Here is a 24,267-nt window from a genome sequence, read left to right on the forward strand (position 1 = left end):
ATATTTTAAAAAACCTAAGTAAAATATTTCCCTCTGTGCTGTAACATGCTGAAGTAACTGACTAATTCAATCTAACATGCCATAAGTGCCTCAAAAAGTAAATGCTGAAAACAGTAGCATATAGTTTCAATTTATGCTTTACACACAAATGATGGATTTACTAATTCCTAGACTTTTACCTGATTAATGGTGAGGCTTGGATTAACAATTAGATGAATACTGGGTCAAAACAATATGCTGTGTTGTTGCTCCTTCTAGAGTGTGTTCTGGGAAGATTCTTTCTTGCTTCCTTCTGTTGCTTCTCTTTCCACAGGTGAGCCACAGCTATACAATCATTCAGCAATTATTCAGCTGTTATGTTTAATACCTTCTCAGGATGCAGTATCTACCAATTTGCTTCAACTTGAGTGTTGTTAGTATCTGTAGGTGACATTTTGCCTTTTGTCACACTTCAGTCTTTGGACTTAAACATCTGAAAAGCCTGTAAGTATTTCTTGAAGATATCAGCCAGATATCTTTGGCCTTTCTGAATGTTTGAAGGGTGTTGTTGAATGGCTAAACCTATCAGTTGTATGCTGTCATATTAACATCTATATTTAAAAATAGTTTAGTAAATATACTTTCAACTCATTTAGCAATGTAGCTTCATAGTCAATATATTATTTGAAATGAAGTCATCTTTTAACTAGCATAAAAAAGGCTGAGTTCACTAAATGTGGTCATAGAGGAACCTCAGGATGTTTTTGTAACAAAATATTTTAAAATTCAAAATACAAAATGGAAGTTTGTATTCAGCTTGACTTAAATAAACCTCTTTCTACTCATAAAGGATCTTAATAAAATAGTTTTACATTTGTCCAGACCAGCAAAAATCTGCCAAAGGTAAGATATCTTTCAGCTGGAGGTAATATGATAAGTATTTTTCTCTTAAGACAGGATATGAGGAACTAAGCATGAGAACAAAAAGAAAAAGGCAGTAATTGAGGCATTGTAGACTAATATTAGAAAACAATACATCAATGTTTGTGATAATTAAAAACATACTCAAATGTGTTTCAATGAATCCTGGAACTGAGTTGCTGGGATGCTAATTAGTTCCATGGTTTCTATTGGTGTCATAAAGAAATGCAGAAACCAGAAAATAGTGAAAGAAGCACTGTGCAGAATTCTCATAATCAGAGAAGACTATTGACTTGCATTAACAAGGAAGAAATTTCTTAACCTTTAATGTAAAACATTATTTCTTAGTCTTTCTAGAGAATATTAAAGTCTTTCAGGGTCCTTATATTCCTTTTCAAAGAATAAAGCTTGAAGCATATCTATGCTATCTGTACACCTGTTTACAGGTGTTTTTTTGGACGATGTATTTCATCTTGGATGTGTGTGCACAAGTGTGCTGCCAGGGTCATCCAGCCACAGAGCTTCTGCTCTGGACTTGGGAATTGCCTTTGGTGTTCCTGGTATTGCTGGAGGGTCAGGTGCAAGCAACAGTAGGAGCACTGAAACCCTCACCAGAAGTGTTTGCACAGGTATCTCTAGCATCTCTCTTGAATTTAAAGGAAAATAAATATTTGAAAAGCTCAGCTTTAACACTGATTCTCTGAGGAAGATTTTGTATCTGATGCTGTGGGAGGCCCATAGCAATCCTCAAAAATTGAGGTTGAAATCTGGTAAGAGAGAAGAGGGGAAGGCACTACATTTTGAACCACTCTGTCCATTAGAATTATGCCACTTTTCTGATGCTTGTAGAGGCATTTTGCATGCTTGATTCCCTGTAGGGAACATGTGTTTGGAAACTCAGACGGATGCATCCATAAAACTGCTCTACATAAAAAGCTGTTGCTTCAAAAGCACAGTTCTGGCTTACTTTCTTACAAACTGTCATCCTAAAATGTTCTAGCAATGCATTTTTGGAAAATACTTAATTAGGTTAAATTTTCCTATAACTATTATATTTCTATTTCATTGTAGGGAAGCAAAACAACATTAGAAAGTAAACAGTCCTTTCTTGCTCAACAGTCTGTTTACGCTTTGAGTATGAAACACGATGTAATGCTTGCTTTATCTTGGATCTAAATCATTTCATTTTGCAGGTCTTATCATTGCAAAACAAATTGAAATGTCTGATCTTCCTCAGACTGTAGCTACGTTTCAGCCTGGTTGGTCTGTCAGTGGTCTTTCATGTACTGTTGAGTACATGATTGCACATCCACGCCTTGATGTTCACCTTTCAGCCAGTGTTCTCGAAATCTGGGCACTATGCTGGTGCATATCTTTCAGTGCTTGTGTCGTGACTGATGCAAAACTGTTAGGTAACCACTCTGTTGTATGAAACTGGATGAAGTTTCTTAGATTAACACTCCCTACTCCCCTAGAAAACAAGGAAGAGAACAATACTGATTTTGACTTTAGCACTGATTGCAAAATATACTGATGTTGGCGTTAAGGATCTTGATTGCTGGATTTGTGAGAGAATTTGAGACTCAATTAAATTCCATAGAGAGGTTGTGCAGTCTTGGATATCTTCAAAAACTGCCTGAACATGGTCATGGGCAGCCTGCTCCAGGTGCCCCTGTTTGAGCAGATGGGTTGGACCGTGTAACTTCCAGATGTCCTATTCAAACCTGACTTTTCTGTGATTCTGTGAATTGTCGACTATGGCAGGAACTGAAGCACTTCCATTTCTGAGAACTTCTTAAAAAAGAAAAAATCCTACATTTGTCTTTCATCTGCAATATGTTTTTCTTCCAGCTAAACTGGAAGATCAGTTCTTCCCTGGAGACCAGTATCTTCAGTATTTTTATTCTGTATCTGCAGCTTGTGTTATTTTCCAGTGCATTGACATTAAAATATTTTAGTGCTAAACTCAATACAGCAGCCAAACTTCCATCCAAGTTTGCTGAACTTGACACTGCTTCTACCTGGGCACCATGTGTTTAAGATGCTGACTTCCTGACAGCATCAATGGCTGGTATGGTAATTTATTTGTTTGATCTGAGCTACACTGCTGGATTACTGTGCAAATTTGGTGATAAAACATTATATTCAATTATGGTAATAGGAACAAGAGAGCAATTCTTGAATCTCTTTACTTGCAAATAAAAGTAACATAAGATTTTTTGCATTCATATCCAGCAGTTGCTGAATGCTAGCCATAATGTAATCTTGTGCATTAACTGAAAAAATTGGCATAAATTATGAAGAATCAACAAAGCACTCTGCAGAATGTTTATCTAGCCCTACAGAAATTCTCTAACAAGTCTGCAAGGCCTTGCAGGATACCACAAACCACAATTCAGAGATCCAAAACTTTTCAGCCAGCAGTACTGCTGTAAAATAAGCTGTGGATGTTTAACTAGTCAGATGTATATGCATTCCTAGCCATTGCTGTAACTATGGGCCGGTTTAGGAAAGAAATAAGAGTATAAGTTTTATCCTGCAAAGTAACAAATGATTTCAGCTTTCATAATGTCTGTGTAACCTTTCAGCAAAAATTCTAAAGGCTTTTAGACCAAGCTGAAAACGTGTGAATAGTGATAATGGTTAACCAATTTCTGCTAACTGGGTGTATGAGTCAACTTCTGGTCTTTGTTTCACTTTTTAAAAAATATTGTAAGAATTGTATGCAAATTTCATTTTTCTTCTCTTCAGTTTTTACTAAATTGCATTGAGTGTTGCGGACAGCAACTTAGGTGGGACAGGTATGCCTGCAGATATTAAGTAAAATAACAAGGCAGTACTTTGGCTGAACTGTGTGCGCAGAATTTCTTCCTGACAGCTCTTCACAGTTAAAAGCACCTTGATTGGTTCCTCTGGAGGGAGCTGCTGTCATACAACGTGCGGGAAAGGAAGTACTGTGAATTTGGACCCTTATTTTGGGAGAGTCTAGAGTATAGACTCTGAAAACTTAAAAATAAGATGCTTCTAGAGACTGGATGGCTGGTGTGCAGGGTGAGCAGCTGTGTAGAGCCGTCTAGCTAACATAAGGATTGCAAGCAGTACATGTGCACTAGAGCAGCACTTGAATATTTTTATCCTGCTTTTTAGTAATTCCTTTACCCATAGCTCAGGCACTTGCACGTGGCTCTTCACTGCACTGTGTAAACTTGCAGACATTTCCTGCTGGTTATAGGCGAGGTGGAATGGGCATTGACTGATACTCACACATGGGCATTGAGATTCAACTACTGCCTATGAGAGCTGATGCTGTCAGATCATAGTGGAGGTCTCGTATCAAAGAGCTTGTGTAATTCTGCAGGAGTTGTAGCCATTCTGCATGTAAACTGTTCCTAGTGCGCTTGAACTTTAAAAACAATTAGAAGAAATAATAGGTATATGATTTACTGGTAAAACCAACAACATACTTTAATATTTATTAAATAATAATAAAAAAGGGAATGGTCTTTACTTAAGATCTCACCCAGCAACCACCTTTGAGGAAATGAGAAATGTGCTGTTTCGTAACAAGCACAAAGGGAGATGTTATTTAAACAAAGAACATCTTTGTTTTGCTAAGGAAAAGTATTAAGGTAGTTTAGGGAGGAAGATTTTTTTTTTAATAGAAGAAAAACAAGATTTTTTTCAAAAGCTTCAAAATGTGATTTTTATGCCAAGCTTTGCAAAAAAAAAAAAAAAAATAGCAACACTGAACTGTTGAACCATCACTGTGTTGGCTTCACAGCTTGTTAAAGTAAAGTTTAATGAGCTGAAGAATAATACAGTCTGCCTTCCTAAGCAAACTACATGAAAACTATTTATTTTGGTTTTCTTTTAATGGAATCAAAACTATTGTTTTTGACCCGTATGCTCATTTGATACTTTCACATTTAAGGCATGTCTTTGCCAAATGTCACTGGGGGAAGGGATATGGCCCAGCACCTGCTGAAGGACGTAAACCTATGCAAATTGTTGGAACTTCAACTTGAACAAGCTCTGTCTTCACACATCTCATATCTGTAGGATAGCATAGCTGATGAGTTAATATGTCAGTTAATCATTTTCCTTCACTGTAATAAACTGCGATAAACATTTTCCTTCACTGTAATAAACGTTATAGTACTTTGCGGACTTCAGTGAATAAAAGTCTGCAGTTCCACATATGTAGGAGGAAATTCTTTAATAAAAACAGTTTTTATGCATTGGATTTTCTGAAACTGCTGAGCATTTGCAGTGTAGCCAGTGGATCTGCTTTGTGCCTCAGCTGGAACCTGAGTTGACACCTAGGCCTTTTCTCCCTGGAGTTACAGGAGGTAAAAGCTTGGTATGTACCTACATTTGTAACTGAGCAAATTTCCCCAGCTGACCCAAGAATACAGTTGGCTTCTCTCATATGCAGCTGCATGCAGCCCTTAGCCAAATGGATGGGTCATCATGACAAGGGGCCTCTAAAAGGAGAGGAGATGGTAGAGAGAACTGCCAAAGAGCCTCCTTCAGCAGAGCAGAATGCTATAGAGAGTAATGTTAAGTGCTGCTGGTTTTGAATAGCAAAAGTCCAACAGAAAACATCAAGTACAAGAAATGTTATTAGTCAAGATACTTATATATTCTTCCTCCGAAGATTAAAGAAATTATTTTCAAAAGGCTAAGGATTTACGTGCAATAAAATAGTGAATTCTAAATAGAACACTGCAGTGTAAAGTATGGGGAAAGAAAAACCAACAAAAACAACCCGACAACAAAAAAGCAATGTTCAGGGTGCTAATGAGTTGTGGTTTTAATATTCACTTAATTGTTGGTTTTGGATTTCACTTATTTATTTTGCTGCATAAATCCTGAGCTTGTGAAGATGGGTGATCTCTCTAAATATATTCCATGATGCACAAGTAAAGAAGGCCCTTTCTTCCTGATGATATAGATCACATGCATCTCCAGAGAGAGACAAAATGGCTCTGAGGCTGCTGACTACTAAACCACAGGTTCCAGAGGCCATATAGGCAGCAGCACCTTTGAGTCCCCTTGTGCAAGCCATATTTATTTCATTTAAAAACTCTTCTCTACTTTAATTGTTTTAGGGCTGCTCTTCTTCACTGAACCCAGCTTAGAGGGTGAGATTGAAACTCAAATGCTTTTAGTCCAAGCAAAATCAGAGATGATAGTTCATAAAAGAGGATTTATAAGCTAAATATAGTAGAACTTATTACTGTGGTATCTCTGAGGCAATAAATACAAGAGTTCAAAGTCATTTTTTTCAGCAATTTTAAGTTTTTTGACTTACTGTCCATCCTATAAACCCAGTTTGGAAAGGCAAGATGATGCATCTATGTTTCATCAAGTTTTCTAAAATAGGTGTAGCTTCACAGCTGTAAATGAAGCTAATCTGCTTGTGTAATTGTATCCAATGCTTCAAGTTTGCTGTTGTATTTACCTGCATTTTAGAATCTCTTAGAAGCACCAGGGAAAGCAGACGTTAGTGTTTGATTGCTTTTATCAGACCCCAGTTTCTCAAAGCAGACCTATGGTTGTCTGGTAACTGAAGGCTGTTCTCTGCATACTGGTACACTAAATTCCTTTGGCTTATGCTTCTCAGTCACTTGGAGAGCTCTTGCAGAAGGTATAAAAATGGTGTGGCAAGAATATCCTTGCTCTCTCTAATTGCCAAGCTCCTGGGAGCCACAGCCAGCCATGTGTGGAGGTAATGATTGAAATGTGGCTCTACAGAGAAACTGGTTGAAGCCAGTATCTGTAACTTTTTCAGTTGTCTTAATATAAAACCAGCAAATAACAATAAACAAGCAACAAGCAAAAACAAAACAAAAACAACAGTTAACATGGATGCAGTATGCATTTTAAGTTTTGAATTAAATTGACTGCAGTTTAGTTTGCTGATGTGCCCTCTCTCATCTGAATTGTGTTGTTTTTCTTTAGTTGCTGTGTCAGTGGAATATGTTACTGGAGTGCTCTGTGCTGCTTCTGGGGAAATGAGCGGCTCCTTTTGTGTAATTGTGGTGGTTCAGGTGGGCCTTTGGACAGACAAGGTCAAATATGACGAGATAAAAACCCTTACTGAAGAGGAAGAATGTAACTGTTCCATAAAACACAAAAAGCTGAGTGAAAATGTCAATACATTTTTCAGAGTTGTTTTTTCCCTGTTGTTACTGATGCAGTAAAATAAGGACACTTACTTGAGCAGATGAGTAAATTAAGAAATTACTCTTCCTATGTTCCCTTTGTCTTCAAAGGTAGAGTGGCTCCTTCAGACATTGACTGAACCATAACTTAGCCATTCAAAACAATCCTTATTTTGCTGTAGATTTAAACTCTTTTTGCCTTCAGCTCTAAATGCTTTTTGTGCTCTATGTAGTATACATGTCAGATGGTGTCCATCTATGTAGGGCTTCTGCATTGAACAATTTCCTCAAGTAACTTCTGAGATAATTATTAAAAGATAAGGATAAGGTAGAGAAATAAGGATGAGGATAAGGTAAAGACAGTTTTAAAAATATTTCAGCCGTTTCTTTTCTCTCCCTCCCTATTGTAAGAATATCTGATAGGGGTTGTTCAAGATGTACTTTTAATAGCATTTAATTCTCTCTTTGCTGGTACACAAATATGCTTCTACACTTGTAGGTTTTTATAAGCTGCACATCAAATTAGTTAAATGAAGACGCAATGAGATGCTAGGACTGGATGTTATTTGCCTAGATATTCTACCTGTACTCAAATATGAAACTGCTGAACTGTCACTGGTGGTGTGATCTGGTGGTTGAAAAGGTTTAGAGGAACGGGAACTAGAACGTGATGTTGATTTAATATGGACTGTAGGAGAATGAACAGAACTACAGACCAGGCAGCTTGACTTTACTGGGCAAATGTGTAGAACTACTTAAAAAATAAATAAAAGGAATTGGGAGGCGCATGGGCAAGTATGTTTGGCAGAGGATCACTGCTGCTTTTGCAAATGCCAGTTTTCAAAAACCCAGTAAGAGTTTTTGATGGATTCAATGAGCATGAGAATAAGGGTAATCTAGTTGCTATTACTGGCACTGTTGTACCTTCAAACTAAGCCCCATTTCTTTATTAGTAGAGTTAACATAGAAATATACTAGCTAAACACGAGAATTGTGGCTATAAGTTTTAGGAATTACTAACAAATTTTAGAGCTCTGTGCTATCGTTTGAACTCAAGCTGTGGCATCTCCTGGATTACTGAAAGTGTTGATTTCTGGACCAACAGTGGATCGCGTGTGAATTCAGTCTTTCTCATGTGCAGAGTCAGGGAACTAAGCAAAATAGAGATTGTAGATTTGGAGCAAAAGGGAGTATTGAAATAAACTATGTGTTATAACGTAATGGATGTCATCCTCAGATTCCGCATGTGCTCTATTTAGTCTCACAAGGGTCTTGTGTTAGACTGTCTCTTTAGAGTATTTATTTTTATATCTTACATGGAGAAGGTACAAAAAATATTAATGTCAGCATATGTAACTGCCATGATGCGATTCCAGATTTCAATATCAACACACGGACCTAATTTTTTTTATTTAGATGAAACAACAAACTGCTATAATTTATTGTATGCTTGATTTACGTACTTCAGCATTGTCTTGATAACTTGAAACATTGGCTTTTCTTTCATAAGTGATACATTTTATTGTACTTACTTTTGTCTCAGATGCATATTTGTCTTGTTCACTGGTGCAAGTGGCCCAGCGAGCTCAGCAGCACTGGCAGATCCCAGTTCTATTACTGCTGTCACACCAGTACTAGAACTCTGGAAAGGGAAAAAGGTGCTAGAAAACAGTGGCAGAACGTATCCAGCATTACTTACAGGGTGTTTCTTGCTCACAGGAGAAGTGCCAACCCGTAGAATGATAAACAAGAAATATACAAGAATATACATCAGCACAAGTTTAACTGTGAATGTCCATTCTCTATGTAGAGAAAACAGAATACTGCAGGGTCCTAGGAAAAGAAAGCCTATCCATTTCCATAGGACCATCCATAGATTGAGGAGTTTATAGTATTGTGTGTTATCTTCCTTTCTTGAATGTACTGTGTTAAGCTTTCGTGGTCTTGAAAAGATTCAAGATGATCTTGTTTCTTACTCTAATATATTTTTTCAGTGTGTTCTCTTTCTACAGTGAGCAAAGTCACTGTTAGGCTGTGCCTGTATTAGACATTGTGCATTTAAGAATTCAGCAATATAGTTTTATTGTCAAATACCCTGGCAGCTGCTCCAGTCATTAAGTTTGGATCAGTTCCCCAAATAGAATAAGCCATATTCAAGGAAAAGAAGAAGCTTTTGGCAATACAAAGATTTCTATTCTATGGTTTTTTTGCCAACACAATTTTGACTGAAAAGAATGCAAGCATTTTTGTGCTCTTAGCTGACATAGATATACTAACTGAAGCCAATAACTGTAAATAGACTTTTATAAGATCGAGAGGAAGTATCACAATACTTCTGTTTGAATACGTAGACTGAGGTGCTTTACATGAAGTTTCTGAAAATTGAAGCTTGCTTGTCTGCTGTAAATAATAATAATAGACTGCAGCATTGCTTTTGTCTGAAAGCCTGTAAACAGAAAAAGCTAGATAGAATGTTTCAGTTGCGATCACTGGAAAACAGAGCTTCAGGTCAGCCAGAATTCATGCTGTGTTTGGCAAACAATTTAGTCACAAAAATGAAGCTTAAAGTATTTTTTATGTTTTTGAAATACAGTATTTTTATTTAGCAATAGCAACAACATTTGATATGAAGTCTGTAGTTTTAGCTTGATCAAATTTTTGCTGCAACTCAGAGTAGTATTCTTCTGCGGAAAAGACGCTGCACAGTTAGACAAATGTCCATTTTCAGTGAGGTGAAAATACAAAGTTGCTTTGCACTGGAGAACCAGGTTTCTACCTCTTGCTGTGAGGCTTAAGGAATATTTCATTTTTTCCTCTGGCAGGTAGTGGTGAAGACACCACACTGTAATGGGTGTTTTTAAAGTTTGTGTTACATAATTTTGAAAATTCTACTGCATCTGACTCGCCTTCAGAAGCCATTAACCATGGCAGTAATGTGTGAGCCTTCACAACAAGGGAGCAGGAAGAAGGCCGTATTTTCTTCACAATAAACACTTTGAATGTGGGTATTGCAAAGTGTCATGAACCAAAATCCGTGTTCATTTTTAACTACTGGGATCAAACTGAAATACTGCCTTTTAAAACAGGGGATAGCCATGTAGAGGTTATGTTGACAGTCATTCAGTACCTTAATGGCAACCTTCTATTTTAGTATCAATAGATTAGCATCTTAATGGCATGTAGTCTTTTCATTCTAGCAGGTAAGCTTTCCTATTTTTACATTGCCCCATTCACCTTTTTACTGCAAAACAATCTGGACAACCTCTGCTGGCGCACAGCCCTTTCAGACACAGAAGTCAGTGGTACCTGAGAGTGATGGAAAACTTACCATAGAGATAGGTGGACTGGATTTTCATATATAAAATGCTAGGATCTTCATTTGCTAAGAGACGTGATTTTTAAAGTAAACCATTGAGATAAAAACCAGAGTGTAAATACTGAAACTCAGTGTAAAAGGAAAGTACAAATGGATTATGATGCATCTGCAGGCGCCTAAGTGAAACTTAAAAGCAGAGAGACTTGAGGTGAAAAAAAATTGCCAGAAGCAGTGGCAAAGAGCTTAAATCAGGTAGGATTACAAGTACTTTGGAACATTTCTGCTGTAGACTCAAAGTTGTCATCTCTTTTCAATCTCAATATATCTTTACCCCATGCACTGACATGACCTTTTATTCAACCTAGGCTTGGATGACTTCGTGCTACCTTCCAGGAAAGGAACTGTTTTTTTGCAGCTCCTTCTTACTCGTTTTGAGAAAAGGATTAAATCTTTCCTCTGACCAAGCATACAGGCATGCTAAAGTGAAGCCACTTCACGCTCCTGGCCAAACAAAGAACAATAATACCCACAATAAGCAAAAGCAGATGGCTTCAGTGGCAGGAAATGAATGAGCCAGACTGCAGGTAAAATGGCTTTCTGAACACATCTCAGAGGTTTGTAATGACAGGTTCTTTGTTATCTGGGGCCTCCCCACTGGAGGCCAGATGTCTTCTGTTGTGAAAGGAGATAGATAGAGATGCTCTTCCTTTTCCTCCCCCTTTAACTTATGGCTGTTTAAGTTACTGCTAATGGAAGAAGAAGCCTGTTTTTCCCCCTTGCTCTCTGATGTTTTTGGAAAGAGAAGAGATAGTTAGTGAAGGGGTATTCTGATATGAAAGGAAAGGCCCAGAACTGGCCTTTACCTCCCAGTGACCTTCATTTTAAAGAACAGGGAGGTCAGTGCTGCTAATTGCACTTGAAAGGATTAACCACTTGATTGCTTTCATTTGGTGGAAAAAAAATATTCATTAATCTTAAAGTTGAAAAAATGTATCAGAGGTATCAAGACATTTTCAGTGTGAGGTTGATGACCCAGACGGTTTGGCTTATACCAGTTCTGAAATTAAATAGAGGATTAAAATCTTTTTGTAGAGGGGAGAGCAGAAGATGGGGAAGTACATCTGGTGCTCAGAACAGACTTGGAGCAGGAGTGATAACAACCTCCTTTCTCTGTCCTTATAGAAGGTTTTCACAGGAATATCAATATATTAATTATGGATATTAGATGTGCTTGTATCACTTGGTGTAAGAAGAACCTCAGTGTAATGCAAGAGTCACAGTAGATGAAAAAAAACTTGAACCAATTCCTGGATGCGGATTCCAGACTTAAAATCTTTTCTGCACATTGTTTTCACTTGGGAATTAAGAATCTATTTCAAAAGTGAATTAATTTTAATTCCCATTGCTCAAATAAAGTGAGGTACAGAAAACTTAAATTTGGAAGCCATTTTTAACCTTATGAAACTATTTTCTGAAAGTACCAGAGCAGCTTATATAAGCTTTTATCTGACCTCTACTTCTTAAATAAAAAAACATGTTTTCGGGGAAATGTGTCTTGCAAGTACCTTCCCCTCCCCCCAAGTTTTTTCTCTCTGGTTCTTGTAAAACACTGGGTCAGCGGGTTCATTTTATTTCTGTTTGCTTGAAGTGAATGAAAGTTTCCATCTCAAATTTGTGTGATTTAAAATCACTTCAACGATTTAAAAAATATTACAGCAATCTTCATAAAATAAGAACAGATGAAGGCGTCAATAAACTATCAGAATTCAAACCAAAAGAGATAGCATTAATCATTGTAAAAAGCCCCAGTAACCTCGCAGTAGCGGTAAAATGAATAAGAAATGCGTTGCTTCAGTAGCACTGAGACATGACTGATTTTTCTGACTGCTTGGTACACGTGAGCTCACGTCATTTACAGCTTTGCCATGTATGTGTGTATATACATATACTCATGCATATACATACACACATTTAAAAATGCTTTTTCTTATTCTGACTTCAAACCTATGCTTCTTGCAGTGCTGTTGTAATTCGCACACTTCATGTGCACTCATATAACTTAACTGGCATTTCTTCTTGCAAACGGAGATCGCTTTGGTTGTCAATTGAGATGGGGTTTTGTATGCATTCACTTATGCAGATGAGATTACAAATCTGAAGTACAACCTGCAGGGAGTATAGCTGTAGCTTGTTTAAAGCAATATTTACTTGGATTTCATGAATATCTTGATGCGTTAAATATCTACATACATATACAGCAAATCAGTTGTTTGATTCTGCATGGATTCCTGTGTAATAGTAAAAAAAAAAAAAAAAAATTAAAAATTACATGAAGTTTTTTTCAATGTAGTGTTTCTATGCTTACTGGGATATTAGGGCACTCTTCTGGAGAGTATGGTACAGATGATAATTTAGTCAGATTTCTAGAGTAAAATATACAACAAACTTTTTGGAACCTCTGTTAAAAAATGATCTATTATAGTTCTTCAATCTGTGTTACTTTCACAAGGTTTAGTTTTTTGCCAGTAAGGCTTATGAAAATATTCAGATGCATCCACCTTATATTCTATCTGTAATCAAATATATGTCAATATCTTAAGGCTGTACTTTTTACCAACATAATTTTATTTGGCAGAACAACCTAGAATGATTAAAAATATACATATTTGTACAATTTTGCTCATAAAATAATACATCCGGTACCTCTGCCAGCACTACCTTTACTGCTAGCACTTGGCAAAGGCACATACAATTACACTCACACATGATGACTCTGCCACAGTCCTATGCATATCAGGAAAAATTAAATCAGAAAAGACAGTCTTATTTATGCCGTGCAAATTTGCACAGTGTTGCAAAAGAAATAACACAGTGGATTCACACTCTGCTTAACTTAAGGAAGTCCTGTCAGGAACGCTGAGATCAGAAACACAATCTATCATATTTCTTGTCTCTGTATATTTAGCTTAGGTCCTGAAAAAAGATCTACAGTTTCAGGTAACTCCAAGTGTGCAATGAGTCCTTTCTGCTACTTAGAATATAAGAAGATGGCATCTACAAAATTTTACCATGATATCCTATAATGACAGAAGTTAGTGTTTGCCAAAATAATAATGAACTAACTTATACAAACACTTGAATTCTGTTTGAAGGAGTCTACAATTATCCAGGAAATTGAGAATAATTTTAATACAACAGTACATGAATGGTACTATAGAAATCATGCACTGTACAATGATATTTAAAGAGATCGCTTTTTGATTACAAGGACAATTCTTGGAGTCAATCATCAAGCATGTAATTTATACTCCATTTACTCAATGTGGCTTTTCATTTGTCCCCAGTCCTCTATTAAATACTGTCCTAATAACTTCAGGACCTTTTTGAAGTCATGTAACTGAAATCAATACTTCAGCACCTTTTTGAAGTCATGTAACTGAAATCAATCGGACTAGATAAAGCATATGAAACATCCAAAACATAAATAACAAAAGAAGCTAGCATGCAAAATCCTTTTTTAGAGTTAGATCCATATGGGACAAAGGCCAGCTTCTCCAATCCCCACCTGAAGAAATTCCCTGTGATTAGCAGATCAGGTTCAAACACTACAGTACAGTATTCAGTAAACTGTTAATTCTATTCAAATAATTTAAATCAGACTGCTCATCTGAGTAGTTCTGCACACATAAGGTTACTTTTAGAGGAAAGCCCTTAGCCATGACTAAGAGTACAACCTGTTTCCAGATTTCAGTCAGGTAAAATTACATTATTACAGTAGATCATAATTACAAAAGAAACAAAATAAAAGGTTGTTACCTATAGGTTGTCACTTATGGACAGACAGTTTATTCTTTTCCTGTGCCACACTTGGCATTTTTAATCAATGTGTACATAAATGAAAAGAAAAAAAGCAGATTATCATATTGTCCTTTGTAGTTCTCTTTCAAAATCTCCTGGTGATAATCCACACAGAAATAATAAATTGCTTCTATTGTGGAAAGGTACGTATCTGGCTTTCCTTTCTGATGACGCCAAAAGCAAGTTTTCCTTGTTTTCAATTCGATTTGTAGTAATCCTGTCAAGAACAGAAAATTGACATGGATTAGAGAAGCTCAGGGGTTAGGATGCCAAACAAGCCTTCAGTTGCTCTGGTTTTGGCTTTGCTGCTAGCTTGCTATATGCCTGCATGCAAATAATTTCTCTCCTCCATCTTCACTTTTCAGCTGCAAAATGGCAACAATATTTTCTTTGTGGTTCACTTTGAAATTTGATGGAACAAGTCAAGAAACTCCAGAGCAGAAAATTTTAAGTAATAAGTAATTATAGCTTGTGCTTATGGTAGTTAGTAATTCTATTGTCTTAGTACTGTGCCTGCTGTTATTATAACTATATTGTTAATTTTCTGAAGAGGTCATAGTAGCAGCTTGAAAATGCTGTTTGAGGCAGGAATTCCACCCCTCCCCCAATCTTCTGTATTCACAAATTTTATGAGTAACTTTCAGAGTTGGGTTTGCAGAATGGCAGAGGTTGGAAGGACCCTGAAGAGATCTTTGAGTCCCACCCCCTCCTACAGCAGGTTCCCTACAGTACGTCACACCGGTTGGTGTCCAAATGGGTGCTGAATATCTCCATAGAAGGAAACTCCACCATCTTTCTGGGCAGTGTGTTTTAGTGCACTGTCACCCAAACTGTAAAGTTATTCTGCATATTTGTGTGGAACTTCCTGTCTTCCAGTTTTTGGCCGTTGTTCCTTGCCTTATCACTACACACCACTGAAAAGAGTCTGGCCTCCTCCAATTGACTCCCACGCTTTCAATATTTATAAACATTGATCAGATCCCCTCAGTCTTCTGTACCCTGAACAGATGCAGGTTTCTCAGCCTTTCCTCATATGGGTGAAGCTCCAGGCCCTTTATCCTCTTTGAAGTTGAGGCAGAAAGGATTCACATACCTTGGATTTACCTTGTCTCTACTGTAGACCCCTGAATAACAAATCAACTTACAGTATTTTAAAAAGAATGTGGAAACTTGTGACAGAATTTCCACTTATTTGCATTGCGCTCTACACCTTTGATTTTGAGGGAAGAAGAGAGATGAAAAGGACAAGAGATTTATCAGCAAAAGAGGATCTAGGGAATTTTTATGATTGTATATACAGCTATTTCACTTAACCTTTTCTGTAGCAGTAACAACTTTTTTCTTTTTACCTTGAAGTCTTTCATCAGTTATTATTTTATTAGTTTGATTCCAGGTACTGTCAATAAATATTATTTTCTTCAGTTTAGTGCTTTCATTCATGTTGTTTGAGATGCATTCATTTGTATCTTTCTCTTCTGTAGCTTCTACTCTTGCTTTCTTAGGAAACGGCTCTTTGGAACAGTCATCATCAGTGTCACCAACACCTTTCCTGGAGTATTTTTGGAGATGGAAAGCAATGTCTTTTACTGAAACTGAATCGGGGCCGGGAAAGATAAGTGCCACCTAAATGAAGAAAATAAATGAGATCTGAGCAATATGCTAATGAAACAGTAGGAATTATTTAGTTAAGGAATAGAAACTTCCCCACCCACAAGCATTTAAGTCAGTAGAGAGGGAGAGTTTCTCTTTAAATATTAATATTTTATTGATGTATTTTTCTAATAGGCTAACGGATTGCATTAAAGTAATGAATAAAGATATTTCAAGATGTTTAAATCTGGCAGATGCTGACTAGGATGAGCAGAATACCCATCTGAGTATTTTTGGATATAACACTTCTTATGGTACACGGTATCACATTATCTACCACCTAAAGTGCTGGAAACAGAAAATTCAAGGTGCTTAGATGGTGCTGCAATATCTTCAAGCTTTGTAGGACAGACCGTAATTGTTATACGTTTGTAGGCCCATGCTTTAAGATGTTCAAGATGGAATGGACCGGATTAACAGAATAGTGCTTCCCACTCTCTCTCCCAGAGGAGTGGTATCAGCTTCAGGAGGGGAAGCATGGAAGATAGCTCTGTTTTTTTCCCAGCGCGAAGCCCTGTTATTTACATGGAATTTCTTACTTCGTGTCTTTTTTCTTTGTATTCAGGAATGCAAGGATACTTGTAAATTGTAACATCATCAGGTGCCAGGAGCTTAGCGTGCACAGCAGTGCTCTTGCCATCAGTTTCATTTGGGTGCTTAATAATGTCAATCTTCAAAGGTAACTAAAGCAATAAAGAAAAAAAAAATCATATAAAAACACAGAAATATACAAAAGCTTATACAAAATTCAGGATAAATCCTTATGCGCATGTAATTAAGACATTTTTCTTTCAAATAGTTTACAATTATTTTTTTTCATGTTTATAACTAAACCAGACACAAGTGACAGGAAGCACCTGTCACATTCTCTGACTTCACGTAAATACCTAAGAATGCAATGAATGCAATTTGGAATGCTGTAGCACTAGTGTGCTTAACAAAGCTCTAGAAATAGCATCAAATGATAGATAAGATATGGGCTTAAATTAAGCAATATAATGGTTTTAAAACATGAATACTCATCTGTATTACATATTCACCTTTGGTTATGGACAAATCATACCTTATTCACAGTACATTTTGTACAGGCCAGAATTCTTACAAGCTGAATGAAAGTAAATTTTTAAAAATGAAGTAAACTCACACTTATGAGTGACTTCTGATTATCTTCCCAACAATTAGGCACATAAACATTTATGTGAAGAGTGGCACACTGTCAGTGCCTGTGCATGTAATTTCTCAAATAAGAACAATAATTTTATCTAAATGGAATTTATTCATTCATTATCATTTGTGTTAAAAATTACTGTTCGTAAAGAACAGTAGAATTAGAAAAGAAATGATCATAGACCATCTTTTTTATGTCCCTAGAAACTAAAAGACACAAGAATATTATAAAAGATTCATAAGAAATATTAACCTTCACCACTGGGATTTCTGTGATAGGGACAGTTTCAACAGGAAGAAAGCATGTGTAACAATAAAACATCCTTGAGCTACTGCATCGTGGGCATTTTGATCTCCCACTTTTTTTTGCCTTTTCAAGTACTTCCTGTGACGCTAACTGTAATTTTTGAAGTGGGTTATCTTGAAATGGTGATGGAGTCTGCTGTTCTAGACTTCTTTTTGGTCCTTGAGAGTTTTCTTCATTTAGAATTGTAGATGAATTTAAAGACATGGTTAGCTGAAAGAGACAATGTGATTTACCTGTAAAACAAAGATCCATCATAGTATAATTATAAAGAGATTATTCTATATGATCCTACCTATGATCCTATCAACAAATGTACTTCCTATAACAAAAAATAGCACAATCATCTGACCCAGTTATAGCAGTACCAAGAACTCCAAACAGATTTCAGGAACCAGACAGAACTTGAGATGTCTATTCTTAATGCACATATGCTCATCCTTTTACCCAGATAACTCAGCCTTTTTGGTTTTTTTTTTTTTTTTTTTTTTTCCCTAGGGGCAGGACCTGTGTCTACAAGGTAACAGCAGATACAGGGTACCTGCAGGAGCAGTCCCATCAGTTTTCAGCATGGCTACTAGTAAGGAATTAAACGTCTACAGACAGAAAGCTGTAAGATCTAACTGTAACTAGACTTCAATCTTTGTGCTGCAATGTATTGTGCACAGGCAGGCAAACAAACTAAATGAAATTCTTGTTGACAGAGCTTTGTGAGAGAAAGGAAATCCTCCTGGAACAAAGCTTGAGGCTAGATTAACGCTTCAGAAGAGCGTTAAAATAGGGCTGTGGCACTCCATATAGTAACTAGTAAGCACTGACAGTCTAAAATCATCCTGCAGGTGAACATTTGTTCAGTAACACTGACGGAGCGGCCTTTTTGCAGGCTTTCTTCACAACAGACTCCGCAGCCGGTGAGAGCTTTCTGCTTTCAGTAGCTCTGCCTGCCCAGCCGGGATCACTACAGCTGTGCCGCAGCTCCCGGGACGCTGCCTGCCGGGTCAGTCCCGCCGCAATTCAGCCCGTGCGGGAGGAGCCGCCTGCAGGAGCTGCGAGCTGCCCCGCTTCACACGAGAGCAGTAATCCCCGTGTTTACTTCCGGCTGACCGAGATGTCTTTCGTGTCGGGGATCGCACTGGAGAAGCGATGTAACCCAACGGCCCGCTTAACGACAGCAAACCAACAGCAATTCCCCAGATGTGGTCCGAAGGGAACTGTTTAGATAAAACCGAGCGCAATCTAATTGGAAAACAACAAAGATAAAACGCTCAGCAAGCTTTACACTAGGAATGTAAAATAAATCCCGGATAAATTAAATATTTGTGCGTGCTTCGATACCTCTCCCTCCCGCAGCGACAAGCTTTAGCATTTTAAAGGCCAGGAAAACCCACTGAACAGTCAAATCCCAAGGCGCGGACAGGTTCCTTGCTGCGATCTGCTTTTCGGGAGCTGGCAGCGAAAGGCCGAACTCGGCCAGCGCCGCAGGACAGCGGGCACAACTTCCGCGACGGCCAAGGCCTCCGCACAGCCGCCGGCTCCCGCCGCCCGCCCGGCCCCCGGCCCCGCCGCGCCTTCGCCGCGAGTCGCGCAGCTGCCGCCGCTCCTTGCCCCGCCGGGCGACTCCCAGCGCGCGCCGCGGCCCCGGAACGACCCGGAACGCCAAGGGCGGGCTGCGCGCCGCGGGAGCGGGGCCGGAAGGACGTGGCGGCATCGCGGTTTGGCGGGAAATGGTTGCTAGGGGCCCTTAGCAACGGCACGCGGCGGCCTGCAGCGCGCGGCCGTCCTTCCTCAGCTCTTCGGCGTTTCCTGCCCATTTTTTTTTTCCACGCAGTGCACGTACCGCCATGCTTACGGCTCACGCCGAGGGCTGGAGAATTTCGTCACGGTATTTCTTTGTTGCTGCTGCTGTTGTTTTTCATCTCTCTCCACAGGACTGCAAGGTTCTCCACGCAGCTCGGGCTGAGTGAGGGCACTGCCTGCTGTGACGTCCTGTGGTCACTGGTTTCATTTTTAAGCTGAACTGCCTGTGCGAAAGCAGTAATTTTGGTATAGGAAATATTTATCTTGGCTGAGTCAAAGGCAGTCTGTGGTGTCTTAGTTGCAGGAGCCCTAGGGCACGAATTAACATTTCTTACATCTTGTTCATGCTTGGAAGTAAGAGTGTAAGTTGAGTTTTTAATTACACTCAACCTGGGATGTGCGAGTCGACTGACTTCAGTCAGATTTCTGCTCATTCACAATCCTTGCGTTGCTTCCAATTGATAAACAAAATTGGAACATAAAAGCAGAGCACACCTATTTGGTGATGCAACTTTCACATCTTTTCTTCGTATATATTTTAAAAGTACATAAGTGATATAAATATCTTGCTACTTTGCATGGATATGTCTAGAGGAAAAGGGAAGTTCTGCTTTTGTGATTGTGTCTTCTTTAGCATCTTTCTCAACATTTAGGAATGTGATTCTTCTGTTTTTTGTAGAAATGACTACGAATGAGCTGTGTATAAGCTACAGTGATTGCCTTAATTGTAAGTTTCAATAATCCAAAGTTTAAATGTATGCTCAGACGTGTTGTCTTATGGATTTTAGGGCATTCTGGTGAGATCAATTCTTACTGTGTGTCAGTCGAAAATGGAAAAGCCTCCTTTGACTTTTGAAGAATTCCTACGGTCTCAAGACTTGGTGAGTCTGACTACTTGTTATTTTAATAACCCATGTGTACAATGGAGTGAACATGCAGAAGTGGGATCGTGAGCAAAGCCATGTAAATATCGAGAACTGAGTTTGAACATGGATTGTATTTCCTAAACCCTCAGGCACTGGAAACTAAGAGGTTTGCAGCAATGGCAGCTCCTCAAGAGTGGCCTTGTTGTTAACTTCCTTTTTCCAGAAAGGTAAACCACTGAGAAAGTTTTTGTCTGCAGTACAGCGCTTTTGTATTGTTGGAAGCATGCTTGAATGATGATACTGACCCAAGCTTTGTTAAAATATTTGATCAGACCACAGCATTACTAACATAACACAAAGTGCTGAACCCTAAGGCAAAACGTGCTTATGAGTGTGGCAGGGTGAACAGCTAGCTACTTTTGTTTCTTTAATGAGGTTGCTTTCTTTTCTTGTACTGGGAAGCATGTTAAGGGAAATCTTTCAATAGGCTTTTGTATTTTGTTAAATAATTTAATAGAATGTGAATACCAATGATTCCTTGAAATTACATTATTCTTGAAGGAAACAGAAAATTTCTTTTGACCTGCCTACATAATTTGCAAGTATTGACTCACTCAAAGCCTCTAACTGCAGAGCTATGAGGAAAATAATTCCTCTGCACTGAACCAAAGCTTTTTATCTCATGTAAACAATGAAATAAAAATATTTTAAAATGTTTTGTGAAGTGGAACATTTCATTATAAGAATTTAATTTTTACTTAGGGACAAATTATTTGAAGAAACAATCTGATATAAAATTGGAAGCGTTATGATTTTTGATGGAAACATTATAATTTTGAATAATATCAAAACGAAATATTAATATATTTTAGTTTTCCACTTGGTTTTATTTGTTTTTTCCTTTTCTATCCTGAAATGCTTGTATGTATTACTGGTTTGCTCTTCATTTGATTTGGCAGGGAGAAGGGAGAGAATAATTTGTTTTTCTGTCCAGCTATTATGGTGGAACATGTCCTTGTTTTTCAGCTATATTAGGGATTTTAAAAACAAATTGATCGTTCCATATTAACAGTTGCAAAGTTGTTTCAGGGAAGTAACCAATTTGATGACTTACTTCAAATGACTACCATTGGTTTCAACAGGTTGTTCAAATGTTTAAGCTACTAGTTTTAATTCTTCACTGAGCAAGGAGCAATTTCTTCTTATGCTTCCAAGGCTGTTCTCAACAGATGGAAGACATTACTGTCCTTTCAGAGAACTTAAACTGCACATGATTTTATTTGTCTCTTTAGAAACATAACAACCCTTTTTTTCCCTGAGTTATCTCTTTTTCTAACTAAAAAGTTATAGTCCTTTTAATTGCTCTGCGTACGCTATAATGGGCCTCCTTGGCCTATGTCTGTTTTTCCCTCTTTTTGAGATGATATAATCATCTCTGAATGCGGCACATGGAGCAGCAGGAAATTGCAGTCTATGTTAGCAACATTGCCAAGATCTGACGTTCTTAAAATGTGTAAGTAAAACGTGCTTACACTGCTATTGCAACTCTTTATCCAGAATGAATTTCACAGGTTACCAAATTTAATCTTTCCTTTTGTCTCGTATTCAGAAATAATTATTTTTTTGATGTGTACTGATTGCAGAAGGACTGGCCGAGATATGTCTGTTTGGATGAGCCTTATTTGGTGGATAACTTAAGAAAAGACTGTTCCTTCAGCGCGGTCGCTAAGAGGCTGTGTGAACATGCTCCACTGACCGTCAGTTCGCTCTCAGATTTTGAGAAGAGAATGAACACATGCCTCGTTGAACTAAAGAAACATGCTGTAAGAATCTTTTCATTACAGTGTGGACCAGCGTCTCTAGAAGAACAGCTAATTGCCCCTGAACAGAGTAATAATCATTTATTATTTTTAAAGTAGAAAATGAGAAAAAAAATCCTAGTGCCTTGAAAAGATGTACAGAACGAGTGATTTCTGCCCACTTCATGGTAACATTGTAGAGTAATAGAAAAAGAAAGAATGTAAATGTACATAGAATTTGTAGGTTTAGAGTTTGCAAAATTCCAGAAATTTAAGTAAAGTTAACGGTGCATGTTTGAAGTTTCCTAGGTACTATTTAAAACAAAGCTATTGTTCCAGAGAAGTGTTTACAGCTTTTCCTCATTTGCAAGTACGAAGTGTCAATTTTATAATTTAAAAAATCTAATAAGCTGAAGTCCCAGTTCTGGCTAGAACATAGGAATGTTTTGTTTCAGACCTAACAAAGTGTCTACGAAAATGTGTTCTCCACAGACCTTGGTGTTGTAAAGTAAGGGTGAGAGGTGTAGAAATACAAAAATGGTGATTGTCAAGTCTTCCAATCCATGCGGTAGTGCAGTAGGATGATGCAGCATCTTGTTTTATGCATGCATGCATTTTGACATAGTTATGGATAAATTAAAAGCCTTTGTCTGATTAGAGCTTTTAGTCCATACAGTCATCAATCCAGATTCTATATCTGGATAAATTTACTAATTTTTTTAGAGAGATTCCTATTGAGCAAATTGATTCAGAGCTTCTGACTTGGGAAAGTGAGACGAGGAAAACAAAGGTATATTATGTAATTATGTATTTTTAGTTCTCTTTGTGGGTTAGATGAGGAAGACTAAATTTGCAAGTCTTTTCCTTGGTTAGAACTTAGATTACATTTACCTTTGTGTATTTTTGGGTGGGGAAAAAAACTAAACAAACAGCCATATTTGAAGTATTTTTTTCTTTATATCTCTAAGGGTATTTTTTAATATACGTCACCTAATGTCAGTTTTAGACGGTTGCTCTTAATCTGAATCACACTCAAAGTTCATAGTATGAATTTTCCTAGCGGAAAATATTACTTACACAATTGTGTGAAATAACCTTTATTTTGAACTGTGAACTTAATAGCTTCCAGGTTGCCAAACGCATTGCTGAGGAGTCAAAGGGTTGAAATGTGGAGGTGAGCTTTATTGTGTTAATTACATTTTTAAAATTGCATGGTGTTCTTTCTTTAAAACGTATTTTGAGCTGTAAGTCAAAGAAATACCTCTGTTACCAACCCAAGGGAAGAAAAACTGAGATCCATTCAAGATTCAATGTTAAATTTTCTAGACTACTTGAATTTAGATGTATTGCATAATGGAAATTCCAAATACAGTATAAATATACTGGGTAGTTTTATTCATTTGGTTTTATCATCAACTGTTGGGAGTGTTGTTTGTGACTTTTCAGTAGGGAAAGGGGACTTGAAGAAAAGATGTCTGTCATAGTTTGGAATATCTTGACTCTGGTATGTCTTGAATGATGGTTGGATGTTAATCGCAATCAGGTGCTTTTTTTTTTTTAATATTAATGTGAATACTCTCAGAACTAAGCCATAAATTACTAATAAGCTAGTGAGTTAATATGCTGAGTGATGAAAAATTACAGACCATACTGTATTTGTTATTTGGTCTATTAAAACTCAGCTAAAGGTTCTGTTAAAGAAACTACTGAGGCATGTAAATGTAACAAATTCTTTTAGATTCTTGTGGGACATCTTGGAACTATAATAAATAGAAAGCATGGTTGCTCCTTACGTATCTGCTAATGGGGTAGATCTCTCAAAGAGCTTGTGCAGTCTTCATCTTTGAAAATTTCAAGACCATGCAAGATCAAGCCTTGATTTAGCCTACGCTCTTGTAATATTGGTATCAGTTGGTAAGACACCAAGTAACTATGGTGGTAATACAGACAATGTACATTCTGCATTGGACACTGAAGGCCAAAGAAAATACCTTAAATAGTTCAGTCTGCTCATTTCAAAGCAGTGCTACTCGCTAGGTAGACTCTTGCACATAGTGTAATGTTGAAAGTCACTGTATGGGCTGTATGGCCAGACAGAAGTTTGTACTTGACTGGAAACTGATACAGGAGCAAATATGCCAAATATATCCAAAATGGCCAAGAAACAGTATCATCTCAAATTGAAAAAAATAATATGTATAGGTTAAAAGAAGCAAAAAGCCCAGCAAGTAAGAAAAATTGAGATGGGTTTACTCATTCTTTCTAACAGAAAATATTTTTTTGAGAAGTCTTGCAAGAAACAAAGTGTGTCGAAGATTGAAGTGATCATTTCATGTACTTTGACAGACTTATGGTAAAAAAAGAAAACAACTACCAAAGAAAGTATTTTTATAAAATAGAGTCACCAGCTCTGTTGAAGAATCCTTTGCAGGTTTTTTAATTT

The 24,267-nt window shown here is 37.5% G+C and overlaps 2 protein-coding genes across 5 annotated transcripts; one reads left to right on the top strand and one right to left on the bottom strand.

Moving 5' to 3' along the window:
• Positions 1–9,683: 9,683 nt before the first annotated feature.
• Positions 9,684–18,843, bottom strand: DTWD1 (DTW domain containing 1). Of its 4 annotated transcripts, XM_042824664.1 has the most exons (6): positions 18,698–18,843; positions 17,312–17,598; positions 16,431–16,574; positions 15,591–15,864; positions 14,200–14,458; positions 9,684–12,671 (listed from the first exon to the last, which is right to left on the bottom strand). In XM_042824664.1, the coding sequence occupies exons 1-5, from the start codon at positions 18,726–18,728 to the stop codon at positions 14,229–14,231; spliced, it is 966 nt and encodes a 321-aa protein (XP_042680598.1). In that variant the 5' UTR covers positions 18,729–18,843; the 3' UTR covers positions 9,684–12,671; positions 14,200–14,228. The 4 variants fall into 4 exon arrangements, with proteins under 4 accessions (XP_042680598.1, XP_042680599.1, XP_042680597.1 ...); XM_042824665.1 differs by lacking the exon at positions 9,684–12,671 and having other exon boundaries at positions 12,988–14,458; positions 17,312–17,575; XM_042824663.1 differs by lacking the exon at positions 9,684–12,671 and having other exon boundaries at positions 12,988–14,458.
• A 1,146-nt stretch (positions 18,844–19,989) lies between these two features.
• Positions 19,990–22,989, top strand: LOC122163498 (protein FAM227B-like). The gene is made up of 4 exons (XM_042824759.1): positions 19,990–20,040; positions 21,669–21,915; positions 22,550–22,614; positions 22,954–22,989. The coding sequence occupies exons 1-4, from the start codon at positions 19,990–19,992 to the stop codon at positions 22,987–22,989; spliced, it is 399 nt and encodes a 132-aa protein (XP_042680693.1).
• The last annotated feature ends 1,278 nt before the right edge of the window (positions 22,990–24,267 follow it).

The sequence above is a fragment of the Centrocercus urophasianus genome, unplaced genomic scaffold, assembly GCF_019232065.1.
Source record: "Centrocercus urophasianus isolate 14NV4802_14NV808 unplaced genomic scaffold, USGS_Curo_1.0 seq_23, whole genome shotgun sequence".
Taxonomy (NCBI): Eukaryota; Metazoa; Chordata; class Aves; order Galliformes; family Phasianidae; genus Centrocercus; species Centrocercus urophasianus.